Here is a 14,034-nt window from a genome sequence, read left to right as displayed (position 1 = left end):
ACACATTTAGTATTCTATAGTGTGGGTTTATTAGTATGTATCATAATGTAGTGCATAGTCCCTTGAGCAAGGCACCTAACCCCAATTGCTCCCCGGGCGCCGGGCTAGGGCTGCCCACCGCTCTGGGCACGTGTGCACCACAGCCCCCTTGTAATCACTAGTGTGTGTGTGTGTGTGTGTGTGTGTGTTCTAACTGCCCAGATGGGTAAAAAGAGGAGAAAAAATTTTGATTGCGGTGAAAAAAAATCACAATTGACAAAATATGGCACATTTACATTTACACATTTACATGATGTGTTTTAAAACAGTGATGTGTCTAAATGGTGTATAGTAATATGTAGGGATACTGAGCCTTCTGGAATGCATAACATTTCATGAGTCGTAGAGTTTTAGGAAGTATGTTTCAGGAGCAGGCTTTCTTCATATCTCCCTCTCTCTCTCGCTTTCTTTCTCTCAAAATTTTCATAAAGTTACATTGTTGTCAAAGCAAACTGCCATGAACAAAAAGGAAAAATAAAAAGCTCATTATTTACAAAATAATTATTCATCAAAAATACTGACCAACTTTACAAAAATACTTTTGTCCCTTAGACAAGACGCCATGAATCTTTCTGCTTGCATAATCACCACACTCTTTCCATGACAGATGTTAAGTAATGTTGTGACGCCGGGACAGAAGCAGCAGGAGGCAGAGGCTGTGAGCGAGCAGCTTTATTATCCATAATAGAAACCGCAAATACTCAGGCCACAAGGCAGAAACATAACAAGATAATGAAAAGGATGAGCAGAAGCAACAGAACCAACGGGACATGGTAGTCCAGATGCACAGCAGGCTATCCCACGATGAGAGGCGAGGGTGCAGGCTGAATGTGCAGCACTGGATAGCGCGACCTGTGGGAATATATACAGCCCTGAACTGATTAAGTGACATGTGTCAGTATTCGGGTGATTGGGATGGAAGGAGTGTCCGGGAATGAGAGGGTGTGCTCTGTGAAGTTGTGGGCATGCGTGTGAGGCAAGGAGTGCGTGTGCGCGCTCTCTGGTGGTGTCCAGGCTGACCCATCATGACAATGTAGGATTTAGGCATCAGCTTTAGCCAATTCCTGATGAATAATTTTTTTTTTATCCACAAAATATTTTGCCTTTAGTCTGATTTACATATTACCGAATGTATGGAGACTGAAGTTGTGGTTTCATGTTGGTGAAATTACAAGCAACTGTCAACAGAAATCAATGAAACAAATAGGTTGAGTACTTGTGCATTCTACCCTATTCAGAGCCCACAGGTACTCTCCTCCAGTGCTGCACAATAACACCTACAGCTGTAAAGCTCCCACTCTGAGTTGTAGTCTACTCTTTGGCATTTCTGTGCTTCGAGTCATTAGTGCCAGTGTGTTTGCTTTCCTTTTATATGTTCAGCCTGCTCTTTTGTTATCTTTGCTAATGGAGAATAAAACATATTTTTGCTTGCACTCCATTTTATAGTCTTGCAGTTCTTCCATAAATGTGTAATTTCATTTAGATGTGTAGACCATATTGTTTTTTTTAAAACATAAATTAAACATAACAATGAAATAATCAAGGAAAGAAGCAAACCCAAATGGATGTCTAATCAAAAAGGCATTTCTCCATCTTTTTCTCTGTACAGTGGGGAAAATAAGTATTTAGTCAGTCACCAATTGTGCAAGTTCTCCCACTTAAAAAGATGAGAGAGGCCGGTAATTGACATCATAGGTAGACCTCAACTATGAGAGACAAAATGTGAAAAAAATTTGAGAAAATCATTTTGTCTGACTTATAAAGAATTTATTTGCAAATAATGGTGGAAAATAAGTATTTGGTCAATAACAAAAGTTCATCTCAATACTTTGTTGTATATCCTCTGTTGGCAATGACAGAGGTCAAACGTTTTCTGTAAGTCTTCACAAGGTTGGCACACACTGTTGCTGGTATGTTGGCCCATTCCTCCATGCAGATCTCCTCACGTTTCATCTTCATTGCCCTTGCTGATGGAAGGAGGTTTGCACCCAAAATCTCACAATACATGGCCCCATTCATTCTTTCATGTACACGGACCAGTCGTCCTGGTCCCTTTGCAGAGAAACAGCCCCAAAGCATGCTGTTGCCACCCCCATGCTTGACAGTTGGTATGGTGTTCTTTGGATGCAACTAAGCATTCACTGTCCTCCAAACACGACAAGTTGTGTTTTTACCAAATAGTTCTACTTTGGTTTCATCTGACCATATGACATTCTCCCAATACTCTTCTGGAACATCCAAATGCTCTCTAGCAAACTTCAGACGTGCCTGGCTTAAGCAGGGGGACACGTCTGGCACTGCAAGGTCTGAGTCCCTGGCGTCGTAGTGTGTTGCTGATGGTAGCCTTTGTAACGTTGGTCCCAGCTTTCTGCAGGTCATTCACTAGATCCCCCCTTGTGGTTCTGAGATTTTTCCTCACCGTTCTTGTGATCATTTTGACCCCACGGGCTGAGATTTTGCGTGGAGCCCCAGATCGAGGGAGATTAGTAGTGGTCTTGTAGGTCTTCCATTTTCTGATTCTTGCTCCCACAGTAGATTTCTTCACACCAAGCTGCTTGCCTATTGCAGATTCAGTCTTCCCAGCCTACAATTCGGTTTCTGGTGTCCTCCGACAGCTCTTTCGTCTTCACCATAGTGGAGTTTGGAGTGTGACTGTTTGAGGTTGTGGGCAGGTGTCTTTTATACTGTTAATGACTTCAAACTGGTGCCATTATTACAGGGAATGAGTGGGGGAAAGAGGAGCCTCTTAAAAAAGAAGTTACAGGTCTGTGACAGCCAGAAATCTTGCTTGTTTGTAGGTGACCAAATACTTATTTTCCACCATTATTTGCAAATAAATGCTTTAAAAGTCAGACAAAATGATTTTCTAATTTTTTTTTCACATTTTGTCTCTCATAGTTGAGGTCTACCTATGATGTCAATTACAGGCCTCTCATCTTTTTAAGTGGGAGAACTTGCACAATTGGTGACTGACTAAATACTTATATTCCCCACTGTGTCACACCTGGCTCCGCCCCCCTCCCTGTCTGTGTAGCCTGGCTCCTCCTCTTCTAGTCTTTTCGGTTTCTGTTTAGTTCCGCCTCTGTTTTGTCATTGGATTCAGCTGTCACTTGTTGTGTGTTCGTTTGGGTTTGTATTTATTCTTTGTGTTCCAGGTATTCGGTGTGGGTCAATGTTTCATTTCATATGTATGTTTGAGAGTCTTGTTTCAGGTCGTAGATATAGGGTTGGATCTTGCGTGTGCTTCTGTTCTGTTTGTTTCACTCTACGTCTTGCATGTACTTCGGTTTGTATGTTTGAATCCGTTCTCCTTGTTGAAGTCTGCTGTGTGTACTTCGTTCTAGTTTAAGTGTGTAAGGTGATTCAGTGTTATCTTGTCCTTACGTTGTAATCAAGCTGTGTGTTATTCTGAGAGTCTGTGTTCAGTGTAGTAGTCGATGTGTTCAGTGTTTCCAGGTTTAGAGAGTATGGTATGTATTATGGTCTTCGTTTCTGTTTGTTCTGCTTAGGTCTCGTGTTTAGTCCCGGTGTCTTTGTATAGCCTCTCGTCGTATGTTGTGGTTCTTTGTGTATGATCATCTTTCTCGTATACTTCACATAAATCTAGTTGTATGAGTTACCTTGAGTATGTGTCGTGTTCCTATCTGATTAGTTTGTAGTCATTGTGTTTGTGTTTTGCCATGCCACGCAAGAGTAGAGTTATCCGTGTGGGCGCTTTCCGGTTAGCCAGTATGGCAACCTCTAACAGCCTTGAGTCCTGCTCTCTAGCGCCAGTGCGTCCGCCCCCTAGTCATGGTACCACCCCACCGTTACAGATTGACCCACCAAGTCAGGACGCAGCGAGAGAGCATAAGGTGGAGGTCCTCGCTTTTCCTAGGGACCTGCATGAACGGATAAAACGAGGAGAACCATTTGAACTGCCTTCGGAGATTAGTCCTCCACATGAGTTTAATGGGGAAGGCCCTCTGGAAGGTTTTATTTACCAGAGCAGATTGTTTTTTGACTGTTTGCTCGGCCCACAACCTCCCGAATTTCTTAAGGTTAGATACCTGCTACAATACCTGGAGGGGAAGGCCCTACAATGGGCCGATCTCCTAATGTCACGGAGAGCCCATGAGATGGAGACTTTGGATGGGTTTTTTGGAATGCTTAGAGCTCGCTTTGGCAAGTATAATGCAGAACATTGGACACACGATTGGTCCGACCCAGAGGTTGTAGCAGCCCGTAGGGCTGAACAGTACCTCAGAGCGATGCCAGCCGCCCAGCCTGCGCCAGCCGCCCAGCCTACGCCTACGCCAGCCGCCCAGCCTACGCCTACGCCAGCCGCCCAGCCTACGCCTACGCCAGCCGCCCAGCCTACGCCTACGCCAGCCGCCCAGGAGCGGTCCGAGAGCGTACCCGAGGTCCAGGAGCGGTCCGAGAGCGTACCCGAGGTCCAGGAGCGGTCCGAGAGCGTACCCGAGGTCCAGGAGCGGTCCGAGAGCGAACCCGAGGTCCAGGAGCGGCCTGTGAGCGTCCCCGAGGTCCAGGAGCGGCCTGTGAGCGTCCCCGAGGGTCCTGCCTGCGAGTTCGAGGTCCCGGAGGGCCCTGTCAGCGAGTTCGAGGTCCCGGAGGGCCCTGTCAGCGAGTTCGAGGTCCCGGAGGGCCCTGTCAGCGAGTTCGAGGTCCCGGAGGGCCCTGTCAGCGAGTTCGAGGTCCCGGAGGGCCCTGTCAGCGAGTTCGAGGTCCCGGAGGGCCCTGTCAGCGAGTTCGAGGCCCCGGAGGGCCCTGTCAGCGAGTTCGAGGCCCAGGAGGGGCCTGTCTGTGCGTTTGAGGCCCAGGAGAGGCCTGTCTGTGCGTTTAAGGCCCAGGAGAGGCCTGTCTGTGAGCGTGAGGCCCAGGAGAGGCCTGTTTATGAGTGTGGAGCCCAGGAGAGGTTGGCGAGCGTGCCGCAGGCCCAGGAGGGGTCTGCACCTGTTCCCTTGCCCCGCAGGAAGTCTGAGCCATTGCCGCCGCCTGTTCCTGCTGCCCGGAGGGGGTCGCCGTCGTTGCCGCCGCCTGTTCCTGCTGTCCGGAGGGGGTCGCCGCCGCTGCCGCCGCCTGTTCCTGCTGTCCGGAGGGGGTCGCCGCCGCTGCCGCCGCCTGTTCCTGCTGCCCGGAGGGGGTCGCCGCCGCTGCCGCCGCCTGTTCCTGCTGCCCGGAGGGGGTCGCCGCCGTTGCCGCCGCCTGTTCCTGCTGCCCGGAAGGGGTCGCCGCCGTTGCCGCTGCCTGTTCCTGCTGTCCGGAGGGGGTCGCCGCCGTTGCCGCCGCCTGTTCCTGCTATCCGGAGGGGGTCGCCGCCGTTGCCGGCGCCTGTTCCTGCTGTCCGGAGGTGGTCAGAGCCGTCGCTGCTACCTGTTCCCGCTGCTGGGAGGTGGTCGTCGCCGCCCGTCCCGGTGTCCTGCAAGGGGTCTTTGCCTGTCCCTCAGATTGCTAAGTTTGGGCCAGGACCTACTCCGCTTGGGCCAGGACCTGCGCAACCTGTGCCCATTACCCTGCCACAGGGATTGCTGGGAACAGCCACCCAAGAGGACTATGACTGTGTTACAGGGGTCAGCGTAACCCCTGTGATGTGGGAACTATTGGAACATATGTCCCAAAAGAAACTTTTGTTCTGGACTCCTGTCCCTGAATATGTGTTTGTACCAGTTCCTGTGACCTCATCTTGTTCCTCTGTAGTCTCTGTACCCATGTCTGTTTCAGGTTCATGTATTTTTGTACCCTGTATGGTTCCGGTTCCTTGTCTGTGTGTTCAACTCATTCCTGTTCATGTATCTGTTGTTTTTCGAATACTCACCGCGGTTGTCTCCTGTTCCTCCAATCCGGTTTTTCCCCCCAGGTCTCCTCCTATACTTACCTCTTCTCCCTCTGATGGTTCGGCTGGTTCCTCACCCACTCCCATTCACACTCCCGGTTATGTTTCCTTTTCCGCAGCCTCGCCTTCTGGAGTGCCTCCAGTGGGATCCAGTCCGTTCTCGGCGTCTGGGTCACTTGGGCCTGTGCCATCCGGTGATGTGCCAACAACGACCAGTGTTCCATTTCGGTTCGCTTCCCCTGTGTCCCCTGCCTCTTCCGTGTCCTCACTGTTTGGTTCTGGTTTTAGGTGTTCACCATCTTCTGCTTCTGGTCCTGCCCCCATGTCTCCTGTCTTGTTCCCTGGTTTTGCCCCGGTTTCTGCGTGACTTTTTGTTTTCTGGTATAGTTTTAAGCGCCCCGGAGTGGCGCTTTAGAGGGGGGGTTCTGTCACACCTGGCTCCGCCCCCCTCCCTGTCTGTGTAGCCTGGCTCCTCCTCTTCTAGTCTTTTCGGTTTCTGTTTAGTTCCGCCTCTGTTTTGTCATTGGATTCAGCTGTCACTTGTTGTGTGTTCGTTTGGGTTTGTATTTATTCTTTGTGTTCCAGGTATTCGGTGTGGGTCAATGTTTCATTTCATATGTATGTTTGAGAGTCTTGTTTCAGGTCGTAGATATAGGGTTGGATCTTGCGTGTGCTTCTGTTCTGTTTGTTTCACTCTACGTCTTGCATGTACTTCGGTTTGTATGTTTGAATCCGTTCTCCTTGTTGAAGTCTGCTGTGTGTACTTCGTTCTAGTTTAAGTGTGTAAGGTGATTCAGTGTTATCTTGTCCTTACGTTGTAATCAAGCTGTGTGTTATTCTGAGAGTCTGTGTTCAGTGTAGTAGTCGATGTGTTCAGTGTTTCCAGGTTTAGAGAGTATGGTATGTATTATGGTCTTCGTTTCTGTTTGTTCTGCTTAGGTCTCGTGTTTAGTCCCGGTGTCTTTGTATAGCCTCTCGTCGTATGTTGTGGTTCTTTGTGTATGATCATCTTTCTCGTATACTTCACATAAATCTAGTTGTATGAGTTACCTTGAGTATGTGTCGTGTTCCTATCTGATTAGTTTGTAGTCATTGTGTTTGTGTTTTGCCATGCCACGCAAGAGTAGAGTTATCCGTGTGGGCGCTTTCCGGTTAGCCAGTATGGCAACCTCTAACAGCCTTGAGTCCTGCTCTCTAGCGCCAGTGCGTCCGCCCCCTAGTCATGGTACCACCCCACCGTTACACACTGTATGTACCTCTTCACTTCTTTCGCATCACTGGCGATGAAGATACCCATGGTCTTGTCTTGCAACATCACATTTCTTCCTGGATTAATCATCAAACTGCAACACACGCACGCACGCACCCACGCACGCACGCACGCACGCACGCACGCACGCACGCACACACACACACACACACACACACACACACACACACAGATTTTAATTATGTTTTATCTTGCATGTGTGTACAATTGACTGACATATGCGAATTGTAGTGCTTTGCATTTTCATCCACTGTCAGTATTAGCAACAACATCCCCAGGATCAGCTTAGCGGATCAATATAGTGGGTAGAGAGACCTTTTCTAGACACCTACAATGCATACTTCATCTAACTGTAAAAATTCAAGGGAATTTAGGAGTCTCACACACTGCAGATATTGACGACATGTCATTATCAAGCTCAAAGCAAATGTTCTACAGAACATGGAACAAGGCAAATAATATTGAATACACATATACATGAGCAGTTCACTCACTTGACATTTCTCTCATCAGACTTGAACTCAATGGCTATCAGCAAGAGATTTAACTTCACAAAGCACAGCCTGCAAGGAAACACCAGTGAGCATTTCTGAAGGGAGGTGATGAAGTGATGTTCTGTATAATAGAATAGAATAAATACTTACTCACAAACCTCAGGGAATGATAATCCTACAAAGGAACTAGATAAGTAATCTGTGTACATTTCTTGGCCTACTCCTTCCATATAATACTTCTGCCATATCTCCTCTTCAAGCTGATAAAGAGCAAAGCTTATATTCAAGTCATTAATATTACATGTCAATATCACATTATTTGATAAAGTTTGTGATGAGTCCTAATTGATTTCTATTTCCCTTAATCAGAGAACCTGCTTTGCTTCACAGTGCATTCTACAAGTGTTTTAAACAATATTATTAAACTATTAAACTATTTCATCCTCATCAGTGGTAGATCTATAAGATCCAAAATACCAACACAAATGCAGCATCAAACTGCACATGGGTCTGTTTTACATGTCAGCTGTAACCGGAGATCAGGAGATACCTGAATGGCAGACCTCATGGAGAAGAGGTTGGCCAGCATGGTAGTGAGACCCTGGGCCAGGCAGCTCTGAGCAATGAATCCCAGTTTCAGCTCAGCCAGACAGATCGCATCGTCACCTGCCCTCCAGTTCCAGCTGGGGATGTTCAGCAGGTGAGCCTGGGACCAGAGATGATGCAATCAGCATCAGCTACATACACATTATGTGCACAAACATGTATGACCATGTCCATTAGGGTGATGACTTTTATACAACCTCGTTTCCCTGTATCATAATTTGATGAACTTTCATTTAAGATTAAATAAAATATTACATTCAAGGCAATTTGATAAAAAAAAACCTCACGCACAAAATGATTTGACTGTCCTGGCTGATGGCGCACAGCGTTATACGATGTTCTGGAAAATTCTATACATTTCTCTGCTACATAAATTATTGCACAAGTCGGTTTCATGACTTATGTTATATACAGTATATATAATATATATACACTACCGTTCAAAAGTTTGGGGTCACCTAGAGAATTTTGTGTTTTCCCTGAAATCTCATACTTTATTTATCAAATGAGTTGCAAAATGAATATAAATATAGTCCAGACATTGACAAGGTAGAAATAATGTTTTTTTTTTTTTTTTGAAATAATTTTCTACTTTAAACTTTGCTTTCGTCAAAGAATGCTCCCTTAGCAGCAATTACAGCATTACAGACCTTTGGCATTCTAGCTGTTAATTTGCTGAGGTAATCTGGAGAAATTTCACCCCATGCTTCCAGAAGCCGCTCCCACAAATTTGATTGGGTTAATGGGCACTTTTTTCGTACCATACGGTCAAGCTGCTCCCACAACAGCTCAATGGGGTTGAGATCTGGTGACTGCGCTGGCCACTCCATTACCGATAAAACACCAGCTGCCTGCTTCTTCTCTAAATAGTTTGTGCATAATTTGGAGGTGTGCTTTGGGTCATTGTCCTGTTGCAGGATGAAATTGGCTCCAATCAAGCGCTGTCCACAGGGTATGGCATGGTGTTGCAAAATGGAGTGATAGCCTTCCTTATTCAAAATCCCTTTTACCTTGTTCAAATCTCCCACTTTACCAGCACCAAAGCAACCCCAGACCATCACATTACCATCACATTACCTTTGACAGATGGTGTCAGGCACTCTTCCAGCATCTTTTCAGTTGTTCTGCGTCTCACAAATGTTCGTCTGTGTGATCCAAACACCTAAAACTTTGATTCATCTGTCCATAACACTTTTTTCCAATCTTCCTCTGTCCAATGTCTGTGTTCTTTTGCCCATATAAATCTTTTTTTTTAATTAGCCAGATATGGCTTTTTTTCTTTGCCACTCTGCCCTGAAGGCCAGCATCCCGGAGTCGCCTCTTCACTGTAGACGTTGACACTGGCGTTTTGCGGGTACTATTTAATGAAGCTGCCAGTTGAGGACCTGTGAGGCGTCGATTTCTCAAACTGGAGACTCTAATGTACTTGTCTTCTTGCTCAGTTGTGCAGCGGGGCCTTCCACTTCTCCTTCTGCTCTGGTTAGAGCCTGTCTGTGCTCTCCACTGAAGGGAGTAGTACACACCATTGTAGGAAATCTTCAGTTTCTTGGCAATGTCTCACATGGAATAGACTTCATTTCTCAGAACACAAATAGACTGTCGAGTTTCAATTGAAAGTTGTTTTTTTCTGGCCATTTTGTGAGTTTAATCGAACCAACAATTGTAATGCACCAGATTCTCAACTAGCTCAACGGAAGGTCAGTTTTATAGCTTCTCTAATCAGCAAAACTGTTTTCAGCTGTGCTAACCTACTTGCACAAGGGTTTTCAAGGGTTTTCTAAATATCCAATAGCCTCCTTACAGAGTTAGCAAACACAATGTACCATTAGAACACTGGAGTGATGGTTGTTGGAAATGGGTCTCCATACATCTATGTCAGGTATCACCAAATGGCGGACCGCGGTCCGGATCCGGACCCGAACGCCGTCCTGTCCGGACCCAATTACATTCCTGATTAACTGGATACGGACCCAAATGCCAAAAAAATTTTAACGGGAGACTATATTTTAAACCGGAGACGAGTGTTACGTTCACCACCCATTTGAGTGTTACGTTGCCCCCCCCGCTCAACAACTTTCGTTCGCCACCGCGGACCCGGACCTAAGGTCTGAGCTATCTGCCAAAAATGGACCGCGGAAAGATTTAATTGATTACCCCTGATCTATGTAGATATTGCATTAAAAACCAGATGTTTACAGCTAGAATAGTCATTTACCACATTAATAATGTATAGAGTGTATTTTTGATGCATTTAATGTTAGCTAAATTGAAAAAAAAAACTGCTTTTCTTTCAAAAATAAGAACATTTCTAAGTGACCCCAAACTTTTGAACGGTAGTGTATATATAATATATAGTTAATACAATTACATAAAATGCTAAAATGCCTACATAAATAACATTTCAAAGTAGTTTGTGCGTGACCTTTTTCAATATTTTAATGGAATAAACATCATTTTAGTCATTAATAGGCAAAAGTTCATTAATTTGTGCTACAGGAAATAATGTTTGAGAAAAAAAAATCAAAAAGTCATCACCTAATGTCCATCCAACAGTGGCAATTAGTAGTTATTAGTGGCAAGGCAGTCACTAGTCACGAATGTTACTTTTGTCTTGTTGCTGGTCATTTAACTAAACTTGTGTTCCACACATATGCATTTTTACATAGTCATATTTGATGTCTGTGTTCTCTGTAGCCTGCTTTGTATACAAGTTTCATTGTTATCCTGTTTTTCAGTTAAATTTTTCAGGTTAATTCTGTTAGCCGTTTTGTTGCATGCTATTTTTTCTCTACACCAGTATATCTATCAATATGTCAGCTGTCTGAAAATGTTTTAGGCTGAAAACATTGGGACAGTCCAATAGCCTATCAATCTTCTGTGTGTTACCTCGTAATGTAACATCCTTACCTTATTGTGATACTGTAGCATCTGCACGATGATACGTATGTCTGAATTGTAGTTCTTGATGGATATCACTCTAGAGGAATACACATGGAACGTCAGTAGTAAAAAGCACAAAAGAGGTTGGCCAGCATTTCTTGAGTTTAAAAGACGCATGACACAGCCAAATATCAACTCAAATCTACATAATTTAAAATTTGTAAACATCCTTTACCTCATGATATTGGATGCATCCTCTGCATCAGGGTTTGAAGAGTATTTATTAGCTATAATCAAACAGGCATCTGCTAGTTCAATCTACAAGAGTGCACAATAAAGTACACAATAAATTTTTTTTGTCAAGTAGCTTTTAGTGCTTGGTCCAAGGTACCACACAAAATATCCATAACTTTCTATGTTCTTACTGGAAGAGTTGAATAAGTTTGTCTTTCCCTTAGCCTGTCAAATGTCTAAATGGCAGTCAAAATCAGAGTGCCGATGGGTCTGCCATAATAACACTATAGGATTTTGCTTTGAAAAATAAATCTTAAAACATACAATAAGTACAAATATTCTGTGTAAACTTTCCAATTTCGAACTCTGAGCAAAATCTATTCTCTAAAATACTGACTTCTGTACCTTGACTCGAGCGAGATCGAATGGGTCTAGGATGGAACCCTGGAAAAATACCACCTGAGTAAAATGCCGTTTGAATAAGGCTTCCAGCTCAAGATTAGGTTCAACTCTGTAACACACAAAACAACAAAGTATGTGAATGGAGATGCAAAGAAATACAGATGTGTCTGATTACAGTAATGCAGTCAACGTCTAGTCACAGTGGTCACAACAATAACAGTAGTTATTTTATTATAATTTTTACTCGTTTTCCCTTTTTTAGCTCCAGTGATTTTCTTTTACAGCTCTACTATGGTGGCCCTGAAAGTCCATCACGCTGCAAAGGAAACATGCACTGCAAATACACAAAACAAATGCATCCAAATGATGGACTTTCAGGGCCACCATACTCTACACAGTACTTACTGATGGAGAAAAACAATTTCTACATTAACATCATCCCTGTCCTCATGTAGGAAGTCTTTCAGGAAGTTGGAAACACTTTCCAGAGTAATGTTACCGCACACCACAATATGCCTGGGAAACAGAATTCATAAACAATCATGTGACATACAGCTCACATAATTCAAAAGCACCAACTTGCCACAAAAAATCTTAAAAAAAAAGAAGATAGCAACATATGTCATTAAAGTTCAATTACCTCAGTGACTTACATGGAGTACCATAAAATAAAACTCTATTGTAATTTTCAGGGGTGGCCGGTCCCAGGCCAGGACGGACATGTCCACTCCCACACACAAACCCTCTTGCAACTCTTAAATTTGTTCTGTTGCACTGTCTATGCTAGTGACTGTCTTCGCTTTGCTGCACTGTCAATGTTTAATTCCTTGTTTCAACATCTGATGAAGAATACAGAACATCACTGCCCTCACCTATCGTCCCTAACCTCCATTACAGTAATATAATAAATAATAAAAATGACACCCACTTCTAACTTTATCATATCAAATCCAAACCTTTAAGCAAAAATAAGTGCATGTACCACCTCATAAACAAAAAAATATGCATTTAAACACAGACTGTTAATAAAATCAAAACCTTAAAACAGTCCTATTGACTGTTTATGAAGTTATGCTGGGCAGTAAAATCAACTGAGACATTTTCAACTACTATATATATGGTGTGGTAAAAACATGCTGCCTTGGGTTTCATTCTTCAACACTTCCTGGCAGTCACATTAAGGTAAAACTTAAAATTGTTTCCCAATGTTTGCTGGCATTGCAGTCTTAATAAATAGTGTGTATGATGTCGCGTGTTGGTGATAGCCAGTGTGCTGACTCTCTAACAAATTCTACGTGAATTAGGTAATGCATAAATCCATAAAACATTTTATTTAGCATAATAAAAAAGCATTTTAGATTAAATATTAAATTACCACAAGGTGAAGAGATTGAGCCACTTTTTGCATCCGTGTACAAGAAAGTGTGCTTCTATCAGTTTAGCATGACTTACTTTTTGGCTGGGGTCATCATATAAATCCCTCCATATTTCTGCCGATTAAGCATGAGAAAAGCAATTTCTGGAACGTAGTGAGCAAACATGGCCTACATGCACAAGACACAGAGGGATGCAGGTGGGTTTAATAGCAGTTGAGGCAGAACAGATACACAACACTTACTTTCTCCTATTTACTGCACTATAAGTGCACTATGAATTAGTTCAGGGATACAGATGGCAAATTTGGCCTGAGAAGACAGGATATTTTTATGTTTTGATGAAGCAAGAAGAAAAAAGCATACACAAGAGCCTTGGATGATTACCACTGTGTATTTCATGGGGAATCTTAAGTAAAGCAGAGAAATGCCATAATGCACAGTAGCAGTACACGTCTAAATCCATGTTTAGTCCAACACACACTCATGCAAGGGCTGAGTGGGTATCATTGCCTGATTTGACATAGTTGCAGATAAATGACATCCATTTAAAAATAAATAAATAAATAAAACTGTCCATCAGTGAGGTTGATGAACTTCTCTGCTACTCTAATATCAATGCAGACTGGCAGGGCTACTTAGAAAACCCTGCTAGTTGCCCTGGCAGAGAACTTACTGATGTGTGAAACTGGAGTTGTGAATAACAACTGCAGACAATCATAAAAGGATGGCCATAAGACACAAGACAGATGACCACAGCCGAGTAGAGCGCATTGTAATTGTCTGTCACAAACATGTTCGGTCTATTTGTATAAAATCTTCTCATATACAGTGCTGCTTGAGAGTTTGTGAAGACCTTGAGAAATTTAGATTGTTGTTATATCGACACCAGTTTTTCTCTAT

General features: G+C 43.8%; 1 protein-coding gene across 4 annotated transcripts in view; it reads right to left on the bottom strand.

Moving 5' to 3' along the window:
• Positions 1-14,034, bottom strand: part of LOC143510487 (calcium-activated potassium channel subunit alpha-1-like) — a 71,366-nt gene that overhangs the window by 15,823 nt on the left and 41,509 nt on the right. For 3 of the 4 annotated variants that reach the window (XM_076999881.1, XM_076999880.1, XM_076999883.1), the window contains 9 exons: positions 13,211-13,302; positions 12,164-12,274; positions 11,762-11,867; positions 11,358-11,440; positions 11,150-11,219; positions 8,187-8,342; positions 7,787-7,896; positions 7,637-7,705; positions 7,129-7,215 (listed from right to left, as the gene is read on the bottom strand). In XM_076999881.1, the coding sequence (XP_076855996.1) occupies positions 7,129-7,215; positions 7,637-7,705; positions 7,787-7,896; positions 8,187-8,342; positions 11,150-11,219; positions 11,358-11,440; positions 11,762-11,867; positions 12,164-12,274; positions 13,211-13,302 (884 nt within the window). The remainder of the gene's footprint in view (positions 1-7,128; positions 7,216-7,636; positions 7,706-7,786; positions 7,897-8,186; positions 8,343-11,149; positions 11,220-11,357; positions 11,441-11,761; positions 11,868-12,163; positions 12,275-13,210; positions 13,303-14,034) is intronic. The other variant, XM_076999882.1, reaches the window with a different exon arrangement.

This window comes from Brachyhypopomus gauderio, chromosome 3 (assembly GCF_052324685.1).
Source record: "Brachyhypopomus gauderio isolate BG-103 chromosome 3, BGAUD_0.2, whole genome shotgun sequence".
Classification (NCBI taxonomy): Eukaryota; Metazoa; Chordata; class Actinopteri; order Gymnotiformes; family Hypopomidae; genus Brachyhypopomus; species Brachyhypopomus gauderio.
The sequence above is the reverse complement of the archived record's forward strand: the minus strand, read 5'-3'. Positions and strand labels throughout refer to the sequence as shown.